The 19,622-nt window shown below is 45.2% G+C and overlaps 1 protein-coding gene and 1 non-coding gene across 2 annotated transcripts; both read left to right on the plus strand.

Moving 5' to 3' along the window:
* The first annotated feature begins 1,101 nt into the window (after window positions 1–1,101).
* TRNAT-AGU (transfer RNA threonine (anticodon AGU)) lies at window positions 1,102–1,175 on the plus strand. The gene has a single exon. It is a non-coding gene; the product is annotated as a tRNA-Thr (tRNA).
* Window positions 1,176–7,330: 6,155 nt separating this feature from the next.
* Window positions 7,331–18,828, plus strand: LOC144103620 (uncharacterized). The gene is made up of 7 exons (XM_077636288.1): window positions 7,331–7,484; window positions 9,271–9,533; window positions 10,572–10,765; window positions 12,926–13,184; window positions 16,361–16,432; window positions 16,812–16,901; window positions 18,626–18,828. Exons 1-7 carry the CDS (start codon window positions 7,331–7,333, stop codon window positions 18,713–18,715), a joined length of 1,122 nt encoding a protein of 373 aa, XP_077492414.1. The 3' UTR covers window positions 18,716–18,828.
* Window positions 18,829–19,622: the final 794 nt, after the last annotated feature.

Raw genomic sequence — 19,622 nt, forward strand, 5'->3', positions numbered from 1 at the left:
TGTGATATTACCTGGCGCATCTTAAGGTTGTTCGCGAACTTTGCAGCTGGTAGTACAGCACGGTATCACGTGTTTTGCCTTTTCTGCTGTCAGTCCCGTCTGGATGGTACATAAAACTAACCTTGAATAAGGCTTGTTATCCTTGTGCGATTGCATACATTTAAATACATTCTAACAAGGGCAACATATCAGTGAAGATGAAAGATAACAAATCTTGTGTGCTTTCGTTTCGCTGCAAGTCCCATAATGGCGGATGCTCCAAGTTAATACGGAACTTTCTCCTACAGCGATACCTTATAATGAACGAGCAGATTTGAGAACAACGCCCCCTGAGATTTCCTTCGTTGGTTCTCACATTGAATCTTAGTGATCTTCATAGTTCACCTTACACCTTACTTTGCACGCACAACTGAATGAAAACTGCGTCAAATATTGATCCGTCTGAATATTGTACAAAAAGCGCCAAGTTTCCCCCGACGAGGAAAGGCCAGCGAAAAGGTATACACGCTGCTGAAAGTACATCAGATGTCAGCAGCGCAACAGTTGGAACCGGAGAGGCTGTGAATGGTTACGTACATGGTATTGAGAAGTAAAGGAATGTTCAGCCCTAGTTAACAGTAAGGCAGAAAATTGGCAGTACTTTTATTAAGTACCGTTCATTAACGTCTTCAAAATGTGTGTTCGTCTTTACGGGGCTTAGCCGTAAAACCAGTCCATACACGCGTCAGGAAAACAGTGACCAACGTATGGCTTCTTCCGAAAAAAACACCGCAACAAATCTCGTTTTTTATTGCGGTTTTAGTTGCCCACAAACTTTCTTCGGATACCAGCAATGCGTCCCAAGAATCTTAGCGCGCTCTTTATAGGTCACGGAAGGCGATGTAAGCGCCTGACTTGCATCGACAATTACCTTACCTTATAAAATATCTTCCTTGCCATTTCTTCCTATTAGCATCCAACACTTTGCATGCGCTACGGTGTGCATATTGTACGCATACCATGAATCCGAATGGAACCAAACCGTTGTTACAATTTGCTTAAAATACAATTGGTTTTGGAGCGCCGGTTTCGAATATTGGAGAAGTCGCGCCAGTTCCCATCGGCGCCGTGGCTTAGTTGGTTAAAGCGCCTGTCTAGTAAACAGGAGATCGTGAGTTCGAATCTCGCCGGTGCCTCATTTTTTATATCGTGAGTTTTGTTCTCGTTGTTCGCTGCGAAGGGACATATTGGACTGACTTGTATTGAAGACGCGGATGTCACAGCGGCCACCTTTTTGATGTCTGTGGAGCACTGCGAAAGGCCGCGGGCGTGTATAATGGGATTGTTGCCTCTTGCTCCGGCCTGCACTCGTGAATCTATGCGGCGGAGAACAAAATGGCGCCCATGAGACAACAGGGTACGGTAGGCAGCGAAGTGATGGAAGTGGTGGGAGTATACATTTACTTAGGACCGGTAGGGACCGAAGATTCGAACCACGAGAATGAAATAGCTAGGAAAATTAAAATGGAGTGAAGTGCATTTCGAAGGTACTGAAAGTTTATGAATAGCAGTTTACCAGTACCCCTCAAGAGAAAAAATATGTAAACGGGTAACGGAGTGGATTCAAAGAGGAGATAAGCGCAGTGAAGGATTACAGAGATGGGTGTGTGGGTGAGACGAAGTTTGCGGCGCTAAGGTTAATGCAGCGGGCGCAGGAAGGGTTAATTAGCGGGGTATGAGAAAGAGGTCTTTCACCTTGATGGGACGTAATGAAGCTGATGATGACGATACGGATGATCATGTCCAACATTCTCAGAGAAACTTTTGAAAATTGAAAAATAGTAATACGCTGTTATGGAAATATTGGAGTTAATGGTTCATTTTTATGATATGCAGCAAAATCTTTCTTTTACAGTGTTCCCATCGATCGCATCGAACAGTTAAGACTGCCATAGAAAACCAATGGGGAAAGCTTTTGACCGCAGCAATAACATCAATAAAAAAAATACGAGACTGCCGTTGGGTGATCTGCGGTACTCTTCGGAACACGTGCATACTTTTATCACTCTATTATTATCAGCGTGTTTACATTTTCCAATCACGCACAAAATACTGCGCAGTTGCTGGGAAATCAATATCAATCTCTTAGTATTAAACCAGTGTAAAAACAGGCTGACCACATTGTCATCTATGATCCATTTAATTTAGATGCTAAACAAGTACTTCGAAAACATGAGGCTCTTTGTATCAGAACTAGCAATGCCTCGTAATCACTTATCCCTGAGCCAAATTTGAGAAATTCTAATCCAATTATGTTTCAACCTCTGAAATTGAAAGTGCACAAAAACTACATAACGCGGCTGTTACATTTTCTTCATTGTTTATCTGGAATACATTAACAACCGAATTAAAAACACTTAATATGTAAACAAATTTAAAGCTGACATGAGCAATTTTATTCTCTTCAGGCCTTAGGCTGCATGATTCCAGCATGTTTCACCCGCTGTTGTTCTTCAAATGGTTTACTTCGTCCATTACTCAAGTAGACGAGACGTAGCTGAATCTTTTATGCACTGTGATTTTGTATTTTGTTAGTGGTCTACGCTTTTTCCGACTTTGCTTTTAATGTGTAATTTATTTTGGCGTTCTAGATATTTCATCTCAACATGCAAATCATGTTATTACCTGAATGTATTCCGACTTGCAGAATTTACCGAGGCGAATATTTCTGCTAGCTCAGTTTATAAAACTAATTTTTTCTTTTCTGTGAAAAACAACTATGTAAGCATAATTATTGTTTTCCCTACGTGCAGAATGTCTTAGTACAGTTTACGGACTAGGGGACATCCCTCTCTATCCTTCGACGTACCTATATGTTTTGCCTCATGAAAATCCTTCGAGGGCCGGACCCCGAGAGATGGTTTGGTTTGGTTTGGTTTATGGGTTTATGGGGGTTTAACGTCCCAAAGCGACTCAGGCTATGAGGGACGCCGTAGTGAAGGGCTCCGGAAATTTCGACCACCTGGGGTTCTTTTACGTGCTCTGACATCGCACAGCACATGGGCCTCTAGAATTTCGCCTCCATCGAAATTCGACCGCTGCGGCCGGGATCGAACCCGCGTCTTTCGGGCCGGCAGCCGAGCGCCATAACCACTCAGCCACTGCGGCGGCCGAGAGATTAGTCGTCCAACTAGTGCGACGCACATGGTGAGCATCACATGATTACACCTTCGGCGATATTGCCCACTAACAAAGCGAAGCAAAAACTACCTCCCCCCCCCCCCCCCCTTCTCTCGCCCTCCCCAGGTACACACGCGCGGGCCCGCCCACACACAAAGAAAGCCCTCTTGAAGCTAGACGCCTCTACCAGATGCATGCTCCAAACCAACTCCTACACCAGTCTTCACATTCCCCAAATTTTTAATGTACAGGAGACGGAGGAAGGTAGGGACAGCAGGCCTTTCTTACGTCCTTACGTTTGCCACGCTTTACGTTTACAGTGGGGACATGACGCCGATCATTTCTTGCTGCAGCAGTGTATGAACGCATGCAGCTGTAGCAGTGCCCTACTGTAAACCGCAGCCTTATTCACAGCGCATTAGACATGCAAGGCACATCCGTACTAGGCCATCTCCGCACTATGAACCTTCGATATAGTCACAGTTCGTAATAAAAATGTCCTATACATTGAAAACCCCAGCAATTCCTGGCCGCACGTGCACATTGCCTTCTGTCTACCATCGACGAAGCAACACGCGATGTATGCCGATTGCTTCATAAACCTTCAGGCATCCTCTGTCACCGGTTCGCTGTACCTGCGCAAGCGATTGCATTTGTGTACGGTTGGTTTTCAACCTGACTTCTTTTCCTTCGGGATCTGCACTCACGCCTCGAGACTTCTTTGAATGGCGCGTTATAATGTCGCGTCATTAATTTTGATTAGTTCTAGTGGCATGAACGGCGCATAGCAAAAGTGTCGATGTTGCAATGGCTGGTTAGAGCGTCCGGCCACGTTAAAGCTCCGCACTGAGGTACTCTGTATTAGGTGGCGTGTTCTGAAAGTTTTCTTATAAACGGCTGCATGCCACTTACTCAAGGGACTAAATAGAAGGAGACTACGAGTGCTGATCTATCTTCCGACTCAACATATTTGCATTGAAGTGCAAGCTATATTTCTACGGTCACCTATTTCTCACGTGGGCTGTTTTCTAGCGTTCACCAAGGATGTCAAACGCCTGCGCCCCCTAGCGTAGACTCTAAAAATGAATACACCTGTATTAGAGTAAAAAGGAAGTATGTTGTCCTCTGCTTTAAAAAAATATGAAGTAAAAGGGGTTTACTCCCTTTTCACTCCTTTCTGTTTAGAGTGTAGATTGTCGTGCACTGCCAATAAGTTACAAAACGCAGCACACAGTACTTCCACTGCAACTTGTTTGTCCACATTCTTTTCAAAGATCGTTTGCTTGCGGTACCCACGCTGACAGGCGCATTCAGAGTTTCGATAATCTCAAGGCCACAAGCACTTTTATATGTTAGCCGCAATTCCTATGGGCCTTTAAAACAAGTTTTTTTTTTTTGGAGATGCGTAAGATGAAACCGAATTTGTAAACTGCGGCTCGATGTCGTGCATTGAAACTACATACTTTAGTATGTAATTCCCAAGGTTAATTTAATTTCCAGGCAAGCTTTGCAATGCATCACGCCTGAATATAATTCCGGCATCCTTTCCTTATTGTTATGCATGCGTTCCGAGTTAATCAAGCAGGTGTTCGACATTTATGCGCTCATTATACAGTAGCCTTGCGTAATGAGAAAGCAGACCTTCCTATTCATCACCAACTTCCCCCTGAACGTCACGTTTCAAGCAGAGAGCCAGCCGCCAGAACTTTTTATGAATACCGGAGCCAAAGTTTCCGCCAAGTGGCAGTAGCTTCGCCACACATAGGCAGAACAAAGCTAACAAGTCGCCTGGCCAGATAGGTTTCAGCACGGTGTTCGTGAAACCACGCTTCGTCTCAAGGATTAGTTTTGAATCAGCCATACGTGAAAGACGCAAGGGCGGGCCAAGGATTTTATTGTGCCATCAGAAAGGTGTTCCGATGAAGGTCTGTAAAGCACACCTTGCACTGGAGAAGTGTGATATTTGCCACTTCTTGCATTACGCGCCTCCCTTCCGACCCTTCTTCGATCTCGCTCGTTACGTGAGACGCCGCAGTGTTCAACTTATTACTTCCCCCATAGCTGCCTTTAAGAAACGAATTGAAGGTAGCTTTTCTATCTAGGTGACAGGCACAGAAACGAGCCTGTCCGTGCTGCAGTGCTAGCAGTTTGGACGGTGTACAGATGGACGTATTTGTTCTGATTACTACAAATATTCAGAACCGGCTCCAAGCGTCCCTTTTGGCTCAACAGCTTTCAATATGGCGAATTCTAACTTAGATGTTCTAAAACACTGAATTCGAATTAGCCTTAAGTTCGAATTAGCCTAAGTTCGAATTAGCCATATTAGCGCTAAGAAGTCAGCCTTGCCTTAGATGGCGTCCAGAAGATAAAGTAGACGTCAATGAAATGCCCAACTTGCTCTGCTCGTTTATGAGAGCTGTAGAACACTTAAATTAAACCCAATTGTTTTTGAATGGTTAAAAAATCTAACCCGCTACATTGAGGTTGCCATGGTGGTGGTGGTGGTGGTAGTGGTTTTATTAAAAATAATAGTAAAAAGGAAGGAAAAGATTTTTGCTAGCCCCGGCATCTGCCATCGATACTGAAGCACCTGAGCTGGGGCAGCGGAAATAAAGGACAGCAGGCAGAATGGAGAAATGAAATGAAAGAGGTGAGGGGACAGGAATAGAGGACAGGGGGAGAAGTAATATGTACAAACTATTGTACATATTACTTCTCCCCCTGTCCTCTATTCCTGTGTTAAAAGATGTTTTCTAGTCTTCATCGACTCTGTACTGCCTTTAACGGATACGTAAAAGCAACATTTACCTTGCCTGTACGCCATTTAATTAAGCACCACTTTTTTTATTCCCTTTCATGACATCAGAAATTTGAAGCGATGGAAACGTAACGGTAGGCGTACCTCCAGCAGAATGTGTTTCAGGTTGAACTGTGCCAACAAGCAGTTGGCTGGATGTCGTAGTCCCCCATACCAGCGCGCCCGAATACATTTTTTTAAGTAATCGTTGAAAAGGGTCGATTGAACTCATGTACAATAGTGAGCAATAGGATGGGGAACGGATTTTTTGCACCCAATCGCAAAATTTTTGGTTATTTATGCACTAAATTTGAGAATAATTGTTTGGATATATTGCAAGAAATGAAAAACTTGTTAAAAACAAAAAAATATGCGGAGACAATTAAGGCTCCTTAGGCGTTGGAATGCGAAATCATTACTGTCCCTGGATGCATTGTTTACACGTAATGTTTACACATGCATTAAAGGCAGTACTCTCCACCCTCTGCGCCGTTTACGGTGGTGCGATGTATTACACCCCCCCCCCCCCCTCTCATGTACACACACACACGAGCGTATGACATTTTCCGGAGCACTATACGACGAACGGTTGCATCAAAATTTTGAAACAAAGGTCTGGGGAGGCGTACAATTGACCGTGCTTACGTCGTCGGTTCGAATGCTTGTCGCAAGCTAGGCTGCAACTTGACTAGCGCATGTAATCTATATGTAACGAGAAATCATGTGACATTACCCGGCACGCTGTATGACAAACGCCTGCGTCTAAACGGTGGGAAAAATCGTCACGATAATTGACATCCCATGGAGGTCCGCCAGCGGCGAGTATATATAGATCAATGAACGTCAAATACTCGATTGTCAGAAGCGGCGTTGGTCGGCTTTCTTTATGAGTCATACGGTGGCTTGATAACGTCGCCCTATTTTTCTTGCCATCTCTGGGACTTTTTGTACCACCGAGAGCGCGCGCGCGCGCGCACACACACACACACACACACACACACACACACACACACACACACACACACACACACACACACACACACACACACACACACACACACACACACACACACACACACACACACACACACACACACACACACACACACACACACACACACACACACACACACACACACACACACACACACGCCGCCAGCTTTTCTCGTAATGGGGCTAGTATGCTTTCACGTCAAAAAATACACACAATTTTCGATCAATCACTAAATCAATGGTCAACCTCTGTTCCCTCTCATATTGCTCCTGACTGTACCTGAGCATGTGAGCAGACATTTGTTGCAGCGTCCGATGTTTTTATCCCTCATGCAGAACCATTGCAAAGACGTTTCGGCTGGGGAGAGCAGTCCGTTCATGGCCGGCTTCCGCGTCGTGGCGACATTTCACTCCCTGTTCGCTTGCAACGTGGTCAGGAACGTCCGCTCCAGAGACCTGGCTGACATCGACATTTACCAAAGGCCGAGCCTCTACGTCGGCTTTGTCACAGTCTCCTTCATCGCCTTCATCAGTAAGCGCATGTGCATATGTCACAAGCCCCTGAATCTTCAGTCGCAATGCATTCCAGGCAATCTGGACCGGTAGTTGTAGTTCGTGCAGCTGCCACCACAGGATGCACGGCGCTGAGCATGAACTCCTAGGCCGGAATTTTGAATGTTTGGTACACCCCGCTGATTTCCTATCGCCATCCAAACTTAGTCGGTGCGAGCGTAAGATGCATTATTATAAGCGAGATTATGCAACGCGTAGGGAGAGTAATCAATCAGTATCAATATCTTAGCGAGCCATTTCACGGGGGCATTTAGTTTTCTCTCATATACAAATGAAAATACTGTCATTCGGTAAAGCGGTGATCGCTATCGGCGGCCTGTCGATAGATGGCGCCAGTTAAAGATAGGCAGTGAAGTTGGCTATGAAAAGCGTCTACAAGTAGAACCATGAACGCGTCGCTAATGTTTCTGGCACAGGGCAAAGAACATTAATTAGTTTTTTATTTAATTCATTTCGTTTCGCAAGGCTGCATGTAGCTGTGCGGTCGCAGCAGTAAAATTTGCATGCAGTCTGTAATTATAGACCCCCTTTGAACATTGGGGCCCCGCATAGGACCACAGACTTAGGCAAAGAATTGCATTTATCAGCGGCTTTTGGAAATAAGCAAATTCGAACAGCATAATCCTTGCTAGGTACAGTTGAACTCGTCTTGAGTTCAACCGTCTTGAGTTCGTCTTGAGTTCAATTATTTATCCTCTTCGTCATCTTTCCGGAGAGTTCGGCAAATATTTATGCCTTTGTAAACTTATTCTCAGCGGTGAAGTAAAGAATAAAATTTAACTTTGCCATGTATCATTGTAAGTGGCTCTGTATGATGAAATTCATGATCAACCGTAGTTCATGCCCTGTTTCTTCATAAACAGTATGGCTTTAAAGGCTTTGGGCGACGAACTCTCAGAGCATGGTTTGCGTTAACTACATGCGCTGGCTTGGCCGTGAAGTCTAGGTTACCTCGTAGTTTACAATCAAAGCAGGAGTACTCCGTTGCCCTTTAAAATGCCTACATATTCGCAAGGAGGCTGCTGGCGTTCAATTACAAGCGTACGAACTTCTTTTTTTTTGTGTGCACATAAACTAAAACATGGCCGCTCTTCGGGGCACTAAATCATAGTGTAGGTCGCACATAAACATGGGTAGCTGCGAGTCGGGCGCATCTGTTCACATTACTACACCGGCGCATTCAAATGAAGCCACAAGGGACGATTGAAAAAGTGTTTCTCTATTTACACTACTGGTCTAAAAGGAAGAAAAAAAGCGATTGCTTCTCCTCCAATACGAATGAGAAGGAGGCAGACTCTAAAGAATGCTGGAGCTGTAAACTCGCGAATCCACTGGGCAAGCTGCTGAGGGAATTATGGCAGTGCAAAGAACACCGGCACAGAACACTCGCGCAAACATATACGCTATGCTCACGCGCTCAGTTGCACCAATATGTATTGTTGCTGTCCTAATCAGCCATGATAGACCCATACTCTAAAGTGGGTACGCAAAAATCCCCGCGATTGATGCATTAAGAAACCGATACTTCTAAAAAATTAAGTGCTATCACATGTTTCAAACACGAACACTCAGTGCCTTTTCCTTGCGATTAAGAGCAAAGCCCAATGTCCCATCTGTTGATTCCGTAAAAAATGTCTGTACTGTATATTCAGTGTATAGTGCGTTTCTATTTTTTTATGGGTCTGCCCCTCACACACCTTACTGCTTTTCTCGTCAGAAAAGTCGCACATCATCTCTTCCCTCAGGTGTTAGCATCCGGGTGTCTAAGGAGATGATCGAAGTGATGCTCGATGAGTCCGGCAAGTATCTGCTGTACACGGCCTACTTGATGCTCTTCCTGGTGCTTGCGGAGGTCAATGCCCTCTTCAACGGCACCCTGGCCTTCATCTGCGCCTCGCACTACGTGAAACTAATCCGAGCATGCTATGCCATCGAAGAACGAATCCCTCTGCCTCCGGAAGAGGCCAGGATGGCAGTTCGATATGCCTATGGTATGATAGCATGGCAGGTACGTTCTTTCACAGGCACTAGTACATTAACCAGTGGTCATTTATGCAACAGACATGGAAGTATTCACATTGGACAGTAAGCAAAAAACAACATTCCTTACTGAAAACGACTTGTTGGGCTAATTGGTATTTCATGCTTCTACTTCCACAGCGCAAAAATGGACAAGGCCGACAGAGGGACACTACACACAGCGCTTTTCAATGTCGCTCTGCCGTCCTTGTCCGGATGCGGGGAAGTTTGTTGGTGCTGTCAATTTATACCAATAGATCAATCAATCAATCAATCAATCAATCAATCGGTCAGTCAGTCAATCAATCAATTTTCAATATCAGCGGTTTAAACGGTGAAGTTTTCAACCTCATCAAATTCATGTTCCCCAATTTGTCGTGAGCAGCTCGGTCGGTCGTCATTGTCTTCTGGCAGAGCTCATAACCGGCCGACGCAACTTTTTTAGGGACAGAGAGGGAAAGTCTAGAAGAGCGTGCAAAGTTTCTATAGAGGTCCCAAATTTTGGATGTTAATGACTTAATAATAAAAATTACGGGGGGCACTTAAGACTTCTTACCTGATTTGGATGCGAAGGAATTGACACATCTAATCATTAGCATAAAGTCGTAAGGAAACGCACATACTAGTTTCACTCTTATTTGCCGAGAAGTAACATAGTTTTGTCGCCGATGGGTTCCCTGCTCACCTCGCAACCTGAAGGTCCTTGGTTCTATAAGCCGCATTTTCGGAACAAATGTTATTTTTTCTTCTTTGCTATAGACGTCACTATATTATGGTCTACTGCTTACGTCATGCGAGAGCATGGTGACGTCTCTGAGGAATTGCGTGCCCCGGACGGCGACGGACACCGGCTTTTGTGCTAATTGTACATATAATGCTTTCGCATTAAAAGTTCACCATAATTTTGCAAAGTTCTACTCAGAAAGAATTTAACCTGCAAGCCTTGACTGCTTCCTTCTTACGAAAATACGAGCGGCCAATGCGTTCCTTTGTGTCTGAAATCGAAAAAAAAATTCTATTTTCGCAGGTGTTCGGATCTTCATGGTCTTTCTTCTTTAATACCGGCGGAGGTCTCGATGTCGATATTCTCGGCAGTTTCGCTGAGACCTCGCCGTTCATCCACAGCCTTATTTTAGCGCTGAAACACTACGGCGTCATTCAGTTGTCTATCTGGACAATGATTCCAAGACTGTGGATGGCATACTTCGCAAGGACTCTCAGGTTTGAGACTACTGCTCACCTACACTCGAACCTCGTTATAACGGAATTGAAGGGGACAGGCGATTACTTCGTCATTGCCGTAGCATCGTTATAGCAGGCGTCTACCGAGCTTGCAAGGGGAATCGTCAGTCTTTCGTTATATACGTTATTTCGCTATAAACCGTTTCGTTGTAAAGAGGTTCGACTGTATCAAGTTCGTGTGAACGTATGAACTTTCGATGTTTTGTGTGTGCGTGATGTTTCTGTCCAGTTTTCTGCTTTCTTTCCTGTCACGGTGGTTTTATGGATATATATGTACTTTAGCTGGTTTAGTTGAATTTGTGACCTCTACTTTAGCCGCGGTGACCGCACTTCGATAGAGGTTAACGCGAGCACGCTTTCGCGTTAATGCTTGGGTATAGGTCAACGAACCAAACCTGTTCGAAACCAACCCGGCGTCTTTCCCTCAAGCGTGTGTCTGAGTACACAATGGCGTCTTAGACAACACAATGCCGATGTATGCTCTGGCTGTCTAAAGCTAATGAAACGCGGCACAAGGTGATGAAAATTTAATTTTATTTGCATCAAAGACGCATTGCTTGAAATTTGAAGGTATGATGTATAATGTGTGCACCCCTAATTATTCTGCATATATTCTGGGCCTCGTGTAACAACGGTGAAGAAATTAAGTTTTGGGTCTAATATATTCCATACACTTTATTAACGGCAGCATGTCAAATAAATTGCCCACCTGCTTGCACGCGTTTACAGTTGAGCAGCTGCGTTGGAGGGTTATGTACACTTATATTTCTGCATCTCTGCTGCCTTGCTTGTTTTCCTCACATTTTCATCGCATTATCTCATTCCTGCCGAAGCACGCGAAGTGAAGCACCCATAATTAAAGGATTAAATACTTCTCCTCTCAGCTTAACATTATAATAAGAGCTATTAGCCTCATCAGCCATTGTCAGCATTTACATGTCATTTTTAGTCTCCATGATAGAAGTTCACCATTGATTTATTGAAACATGTTTATTGTTTATTTATTTTATATATTTATTTCCTTTAGCTATTTGTTCATCCTATAAACCCTGATTAAGGCTTATGACGGGAAGGAAATAAGAGGATTACAACAAAAAACACCCCGCAGGCTATAATAGCTTAATGCACCGCTGATGTGCCACGCGGATCTTGCAACACGGAAAGAAAATCCACATAAGAAACATTACGAAACGGCACATGGTCGACAAATTAGCTCCGATTAAAATAATGATCACAACATGTTTCAGATACTTCCACACTGGACCAATGAATGAGACGACTAATTAGTTGATGTTATAGCTCCGTTCATAAGGACCTGTAAACTATCAGTTGCATGTTGTCCGTAGGGATAAATATTTATTACGCCTTGTTACCATTGCTTGCTCGGCATAAAATCTCAGAACTTCATATGTGTGTCAATCACGACGTGACAATTCAGGAACCTGTTTGTTTTTCGGTGCCTCATAAAGGAGTTACCTGAAGGCGATTGGTCGTGATCTAGAGAGGGCCATAAACTCTAGGGAAGCGTCGCCTCAAAGGTGAGTGAAAATTTTCTCTAACTATCCCAGAAAAGTAGCATTTTCATGATGGTTTTCTTCATATTAAGACTCCTCTGAAATTTCTAAAACAGGTCTCCGGTGAATCTAACTCATTTAGCGACCTTACCAAGACACATAAATATATAGAAAGCAACAAAAACACCTGTCGCCCATGTTAGCTTTGAGGTTTCGTATCTTGGTCTTAACCGCGCATAAACAAAAAATGATTACAATGCCCGCGACATCATGCAGTTTATTGCTGTTTAGTGCACGACATGACAGCAAAAAAAAAAGATACCAGATGTTCAGAGTTCAGAAGCCTTCGTCATTCTGTCGCAACTTATACCTCTGCGCCACCGCTCCGTATCCTCAGCATCAAAGTTTTGATTTGTTCAGTACTGTCAAATTTAATTTCTTTGTATCATTCCGGTTATAGAAACATGAAATTGATGTTCAAATACTATTTTGTCTTGATATCATGGGAGTAGCTTTTTCTGCCCAAGAAAAAAAAATATTATTCGGTGCTTGACATGAAAACCGCCTTACTACTCTCGTGGCCCTTATTGCCAACTGGCTCTCGTAACTCTTTCCTTTTTCGCAGAATAATAAGACACATGGACATAACGAAGTCCAACCTGGGACGCATCAAGATGGCATCCAGTCTCGCCTCGCGCATCGTCTCTTTGGGATTCATGTTCGCCTTGGTCATCAGTGCCATCAATGTCAGTGTGGCCGTCCACTGCTCCTCAACGGGGACGACGCTTAGCCCCAGGACCCGAATCTACTTCGCCGGTTGGACTCTGTTGCAGGTGGTCAACCTGCTGTGGCCCGTCCTGTCATGGCAACGGATCAAGCGCCAGGTACACTTGTCCTTGGCACGCATGTACCATTGCGATTGCTTGCTTCAAAAAGAGAAGCTAGCGACAGCAACGAAGGAGACGTCGATGTTTAGAACGCTAATGGCAGGAGGCGATTTCTTTGGGGTCAACGGTGGTATGTCGCAGCAAAAAAAGGTCCGCCTCCACATGTTGGCTAGTAGTAAGGCTGGCCAGATTAAGCTTGGGCTTATGGGTCATGTGTTCTTTAGAGTGGGTTCTGGTAAGAATTTTCTGCGAGATATAATGCATAATAAACGTAGGCTGAGTGTCGTAAGGAGTGTGTAGTCAGCATAGATGGCTCTCTAAAGGATGTGCAACCTTTTTTCATGAGCTCCAGACAGGCTTGGGGACGCTCACTGTTGTCAGCGGAGCAGTAAAGGCATCTCTTGCCCTTCATTTATGACATAGCGAAAGGTCTGTAATTTTTCTTCTGATTTCTTTTTCGGGCTTCGACTACCGCCTGTAGTCATGACTAAAAGAAAAAAACGGCTGCTGGAGGTGGGTCTTACCAACAATTGTACGATGATTCAACAGAAAGGAGAATGAGGCGGTTTCAGATCTTCCGTTCACTTTCGGACACATGCAGTCCGCGTGAGCAGTGTACTGTGACGTATGACTTCAATATGTTTTAGACCGCCAGCTCCTAAGGCGAACGTTCCCCAGCTACGGGTAGTCGTGGCTGTCAACATCAAGCATCTGCCTATTCAATTCTGATGAAACGAAGGACGCAGCAAATTTCCCAATTTTCTGTCGACACGCCAATCGCGATGTAAATGAAGGATGAAGCAGGGAGCGAAAGTAGAGAGGCAGAAAAAAAGGGCGCTGTAGTGGAGGGTTCTGGATAGATATTGACCACATGAGGTTCTTTAACATGCACCGAGCTCCAACAGAACATGGACGACATTTTGCGTTTCGCCTTTTCCAAAACTTGACCACCACGGCAGTGACTGAACCAGCGTAGAATCCGGCCGGAACGCAGGACGCGAAGAAAAAGCTGTTTGCACGATGAGAGACGCATATAGACGCATATATTATGTGCCATATACCTGGGATGAAGAAGAAGAAGAAGAAGAGAGATGCATGCCTGGTTCACAGCGTTCTTCTTCATCGTGGCCTCCGCCTTTCACTGATTCCTTAAATCCTTCACGGCACAGGCCAGGTGCAAATCTAGTAAGAGACTGCTCCGGGTCCTTTTATTTCCTTAGAAAAATATACTAAGAACCCAGATAGAGATTCGCAGTCAGGGGTTTGAATGTCTCTCGTACCTTTAGAGGTTTTTTAATGAGAGGAAATGACTCAGTAACTGTCTGACTTCTCAGAGAACACCTCCACCGCGCCGTGAGGAAAGTTAGTAAAGTAAGAGTGAAAGAAGAAAAGAAGAAAGAGGTGCCGTAGTGGAGGGTTCCGGAATAATTTCGACCACCTGGGGATCTTTAACGTTGAGTGACATCGCACAGCGTGCGGGCGCCTTTTGCGTTTCGCCTTCAACGAGACGTGGTCGCCGCGGCTGAGTAGTCGAGTACTCTAACCACTGAGCCACCGCGGCGGGTACACATTTAAGCGATCGGATGCAGCCTTTGCAAAGCGAAGACCCTCGAGTCGCGAGCTATGCTATGACTGGTGGCATCGCAGCACCACTCTGGGGCCGCCTCACAGTTGCTTCCTTTTGTCGCTTGGGTATGGCTTTCAAGGGCTGCTGCCGGTCTGTAAAATTCCAGGTTGCCTTGTACGTGGGAGCGCTTACGTTTCACTGCCAGTCCCATGGCTGCCGTATGCGGTGGAAGGTAGCGTCAGTCACATGGGAGGACCAACGCCGTGCAGACGCTCGGTTGAAAGCCATAGCGCGCAAATCAGAGGCTATAGGGCTCGCAAGTGGGAATTGGTTAAAGCGGTGTAAGGGCCATGGCGTCCATATAGTCGTTCATGGCAGAAGCAATTCGCAGAGGCGAAACGTAAAGCGCGAGCGAACAACAAGTTGCAGGCGCTCGAGCTCCAAGCCGCCCTTAAACGACACCAAAATCTTCAACTGCAGCCTAGCCAAGAAAAAAAAAACATCCTTTGAAACTCTCCAGGGTCCTCAGGTACTGTACCGCGAGGCAGATGCAACTCGTGAAAGATGCATCAAAATAAATTTGTGGCTAGCGCAAAGGTATAAATCTCAGATATAAACATTGGCAAGCACAGTGAGAAACCTTCTAGCGCTCAACATCGGCATTACTACGAATGTTTAATTCTCTTATAATTCTTTTAATGTGACAGCATTAGGAGGTCCGTGCAGGTGAAAACTGTGCGGTAGCATCGGCGTCTGTGGGAAACCTCCACATGGCAGGTGCTGTTTAGGGGGATTTCCCTGTCTCCACCTGCCACTTGACAACCTTCCCCTCTCCCCTCACCACTTGTATGGAGAAGAGGTAGGCGCTGGACGAAGAACGACTAAGCAAAATTGAAAATTACTAAGACGAAAATGACCCGGACAACAGCAGGCCTATGTGCAGATAGCTTTTGGAAGAACTATCTGTGCATAAATAAACCTTCCGGGAGCTATTCCTTGTAGCATTGCTCGGGAAGAGCAGCCTGGGTCTCACGAGCCCCACCTGCCGGTGCAGTGGCGCATCGCTTAACTGGTGAGCCACGGCGCTGCTTGGACCCGCCGTGATCTACCAATGATGTGACACGTTTTGCGTAGTTTCATACTAAAAAATAAAACAGAATCAGAATTGGGATAGATTGAGGAGTGAAGCCAATCGACTCAGAACTTTTAAAAAATTGAAATGAAAATTGGTTTTTGGGGAAACTAAATGACGCAGTATCTGTCTCACATATCGGCGGACACCTGAACCGCACCGTAAGGGAAGGGATATAGGAGGGAGCCAAAGAAGAAAGGAAGGAAAAGGTGCCGTAGTGGAGGTCTCCGGAATAATTTAGACCACCTGGGGATCTTTAACGTGCACTGACATCGCACAGCTAACGGGCGCCTTAACGTTTGACGTCTCCGCCTTGACGTCTCCGCCTCAAACGCCAAAGGCCCTGGTTCGATTCCCAATACTTTAACAGAATAAAAAATGCTAGAGACATGCGAGTGAAAGAAGAATGCTATCGCATTTTTATACCCGCAAATCCAATTGATCACTCCTAATTTTTTTCATCGCGTCTTACAGGTCGCCAAGATACGGTACATCGTGCAGAGTTTCGAGCTACCTGAAGGAGCCCCTGCTGGTCTTTCAGAATGTGTGAGCTTGTGGTGTTTAATTGCTGATTTTATGTTATAGTTGGTTTGTTTACAAGCATGGAAAAATTAACTGTGTGCAAAAGGCGGAGATCTTAATCTGCCACTCATCTCGCTTTTTCGTATTCGTCAACGCTCTTAATTCCGCTATGCGTAGTCATCGCTAAAATGCCACTTGAACAATGGAAATCAAGAAAGAAATAGAAAAGTAATGCAGGGGGTCGACCAGAAAGGTGTTCAGTCTGGCTACCCTGCACTGCCTGAAACTGTACAGGAGGCGTGAAAAGTGGACAGAGGGCTGAGTCGAGCAGCAAGCATATCAGGCAAACATATGCGAGCTGCAAAGTCACAATGATCACTCATGACGAGGTTGCCCTATGCAGGTTCTGATGCTGCTACAATGTGTGGACACCGACGATTTCAAGAACTCATTCGGTGGATTCTTCGCTATCGAGCCGTCTATGGTGGCTGGTGTAAGTAGACCTTGTGCTTTACTTTATGCGAACGGCACGTTCGCGCTTTTATAAGCATCAACATGTTTATCTCCGTTTCGTCATTTCAAAACGCTAGTACGCATAAAGGCTGCTCGTTAACAATTGTTGCGGCCGTGAAGTTAAAGATATGCACTAAAGAAAAATGTGCGCAACAAGTCATTTCACCGAGCATATTTCTCTATGTTAGAGTCGTATTTGTGAATGAAACTGCTGAAATTTCTAATGAACCAATACCTTTCACACCGGCAAAGCGAAGGCTCATTTTGTTCTATACAGAACAGTGCTTCGTATTAATCGTGTGAACGTTTTAAAGAAGGCAGCTAAGGTTACTTCTTAGGCTCATTCTCCTGAAGATTATTTTCGACAGCGACAGCTGTTGAGAGCCCATTGCGGGGTTTCACACCTTAGTTGTCGGTGTAACCGGTGGGTGCGTTGTCGTGAGAACCGCTCGGAGGGTGCTAACCGTGCAAGGAGCAAGGTATGACGTGAGCGAAGAAATGCGTACCCTGTGGGTGGTTACCACAGTAACCATCCGGGGGGTAGTTACTGTGGAAGGAGCAGGGTATGGCAAGAGTTTAAGGCTCAACCCAACCAGCACAGGTCATCGGCCTAATATTGCAACAGGATGGTCCCATTCTGGTCCTTTGTAGGACCGGCTTTTGCCAATACGGTTCCAATGTTAGGCCAATTACTTGTGCTGCTTGGGAACCAGTCGGCGGTTGCCATGGAAATCACTCGGAGGCTAGTTACCCTGGGAGGACGAGGAGGGTTACCATAGAAGGAGGCTTTATGGCGAGACTGTAGGAAGACGTAACCATAGGATGATTACGGCGGTAACCGTCCTGTAAGGTAATTTCTGTGGAAGGAGGAGGGTGTTGCGGAAGAGGAGAAGCACCCAACCGGAGGATCATCACCGTGGAAAGAAGAGGGTATGGCGAGAGAGTGAGAATGCGCAACCAGTATGTGGTTGCCATGTGGACCAGCCGGAGAATAGGTACCCTAGGAGCCCAAGGATGGTATGGCTAGAGTGTAGGAAGGCGCACCACGGTAATCAACTGCAACGTGGTTACTGTGGGAGGAGGAGGAAGGGCATGGCGAGAGCGGAGGATTGTAGCACGGTCCGTGGCAGCTGCTGCGAAACGCGCGCGAGGAAAGGTTCATAGGCGGTGCTACGCTTCTAGAGCGGCGGACCTAGACGAGAAACGACTCTGTGTGAAAGCTGAAACAAGAAAGAGCGCCCTAAAACTATAGAGATGCGAGATCGCATTAATATTCTCTACCGCGAGATATCGTAAAACATAAATGCCTTAACAGCTGTCGCTGAATCTCGCGTTGTCTAGTAGTAACCGTCCTGTCGACTTTTTGGTCACTTTAAAAGTGGTCATGAAATCGCACAAGGACTTGATTTGCGCGTCATCTGATTTTCTGTACGTTGAAAGAAATCGGCTCATTTACAGAACCTGCAACAGTTGCAAAGATGCAAAGCGATATTTCTTTTCTGTATTCTCAGGCAGGGGTACAGCTGTGGGTACTGTTCTGTAAAGTACTATCTACGCGTGAAACGAGCAGGAAAAGACTCGCCCTATAGTAGATAAAATGCAATAGGGGAGCAGTCTTCAAGGTGCAAACATTTTTGCGCAGTGTCTTGTGGTGGGGCTGCCGAATGTTGCCTTCACAAGCTTGTTCTGTCTTTACTTTTCCAGGTGATCGGAGCAATAGTGGCGTACATTGTTCTCCTGCGGCAGACAACGGAGGTTCTCACGGCGTCTGGAGCGCCGCGGTGTCGACCATAGCATCCACAGTCCAGAGTTCATCCAAAGTCCAAGGAGGAGCACCATGCACTGACGCTAGACAGGAAATGCGGTTGCACAGAAAACTGTGTGCTGGGTGGTGATTATGAAAAGGAAGGTGCATTGCTAGGCCTAAATTTTAAAACAAAGGCGTAGCCTACTAATACTGTTGTTATTAAATTCGAGACACTCCACTTACACTGTATATTTCGTGGACTTAGGTGAGATTTCACCGCAGTGTAAAATACTTCTATTGGTTTCGCTTGGCTCAGCCATTCCCCGGTTTCTTTCAGTTGGTGGGGAGCTATTCCTGGACGCGCAAATGTTGACGTGTTACGATAAGTTCGCAGAGCTCTTGCTATATATAAAACGACACTCAATTCCACAAGTGAACAGTTAACTGGCTTATTAAAACGAGCACGCTTTTCTTGGCAGGGCGTACAGTGCAAAAATTGAAGCCGAGTTATACACTCGCTATAAGTGTTCCCAGAATTCCCATTTATACAATAAAGTATATTCTTCAAGTGGCACATCGTGCTGTACTCATGAATAAATAAAAAGATTTCTGAGTGTTATTTACTTTGAACTTTACAGCTGGCGAGAAAGGGCGCATACCACCTTCACAAAAACTTCAAAAGACCGTCTACTGTAGATAATAATGGCATAAAGGCTGCACACTGAAAATTATTTGAGCGTAAATGCCTTTGATCAAATGTACACAAAAAGTTCTTAATAGAAATCGAAAACATCAGTAACTTTCTCACATTTCGGTGGACATCTCAACCATGCTGTGAAAGAATGGGTGGAGGAGGGAGTGAAGAATGAAAAGGGTCAAAGATGTGCAGTGGAAGGCTCCAAACTTATTTCGACCACCTAAACTTTTTTACCATGCCCTGACATCGTACAGCAC

Source organism: Amblyomma americanum, chromosome 9 (genome assembly GCF_052857255.1).
Source record: "Amblyomma americanum isolate KBUSLIRL-KWMA chromosome 9, ASM5285725v1, whole genome shotgun sequence".
Taxonomy (NCBI): domain Eukaryota; kingdom Metazoa; phylum Arthropoda; class Arachnida; order Ixodida; family Ixodidae; genus Amblyomma; species Amblyomma americanum.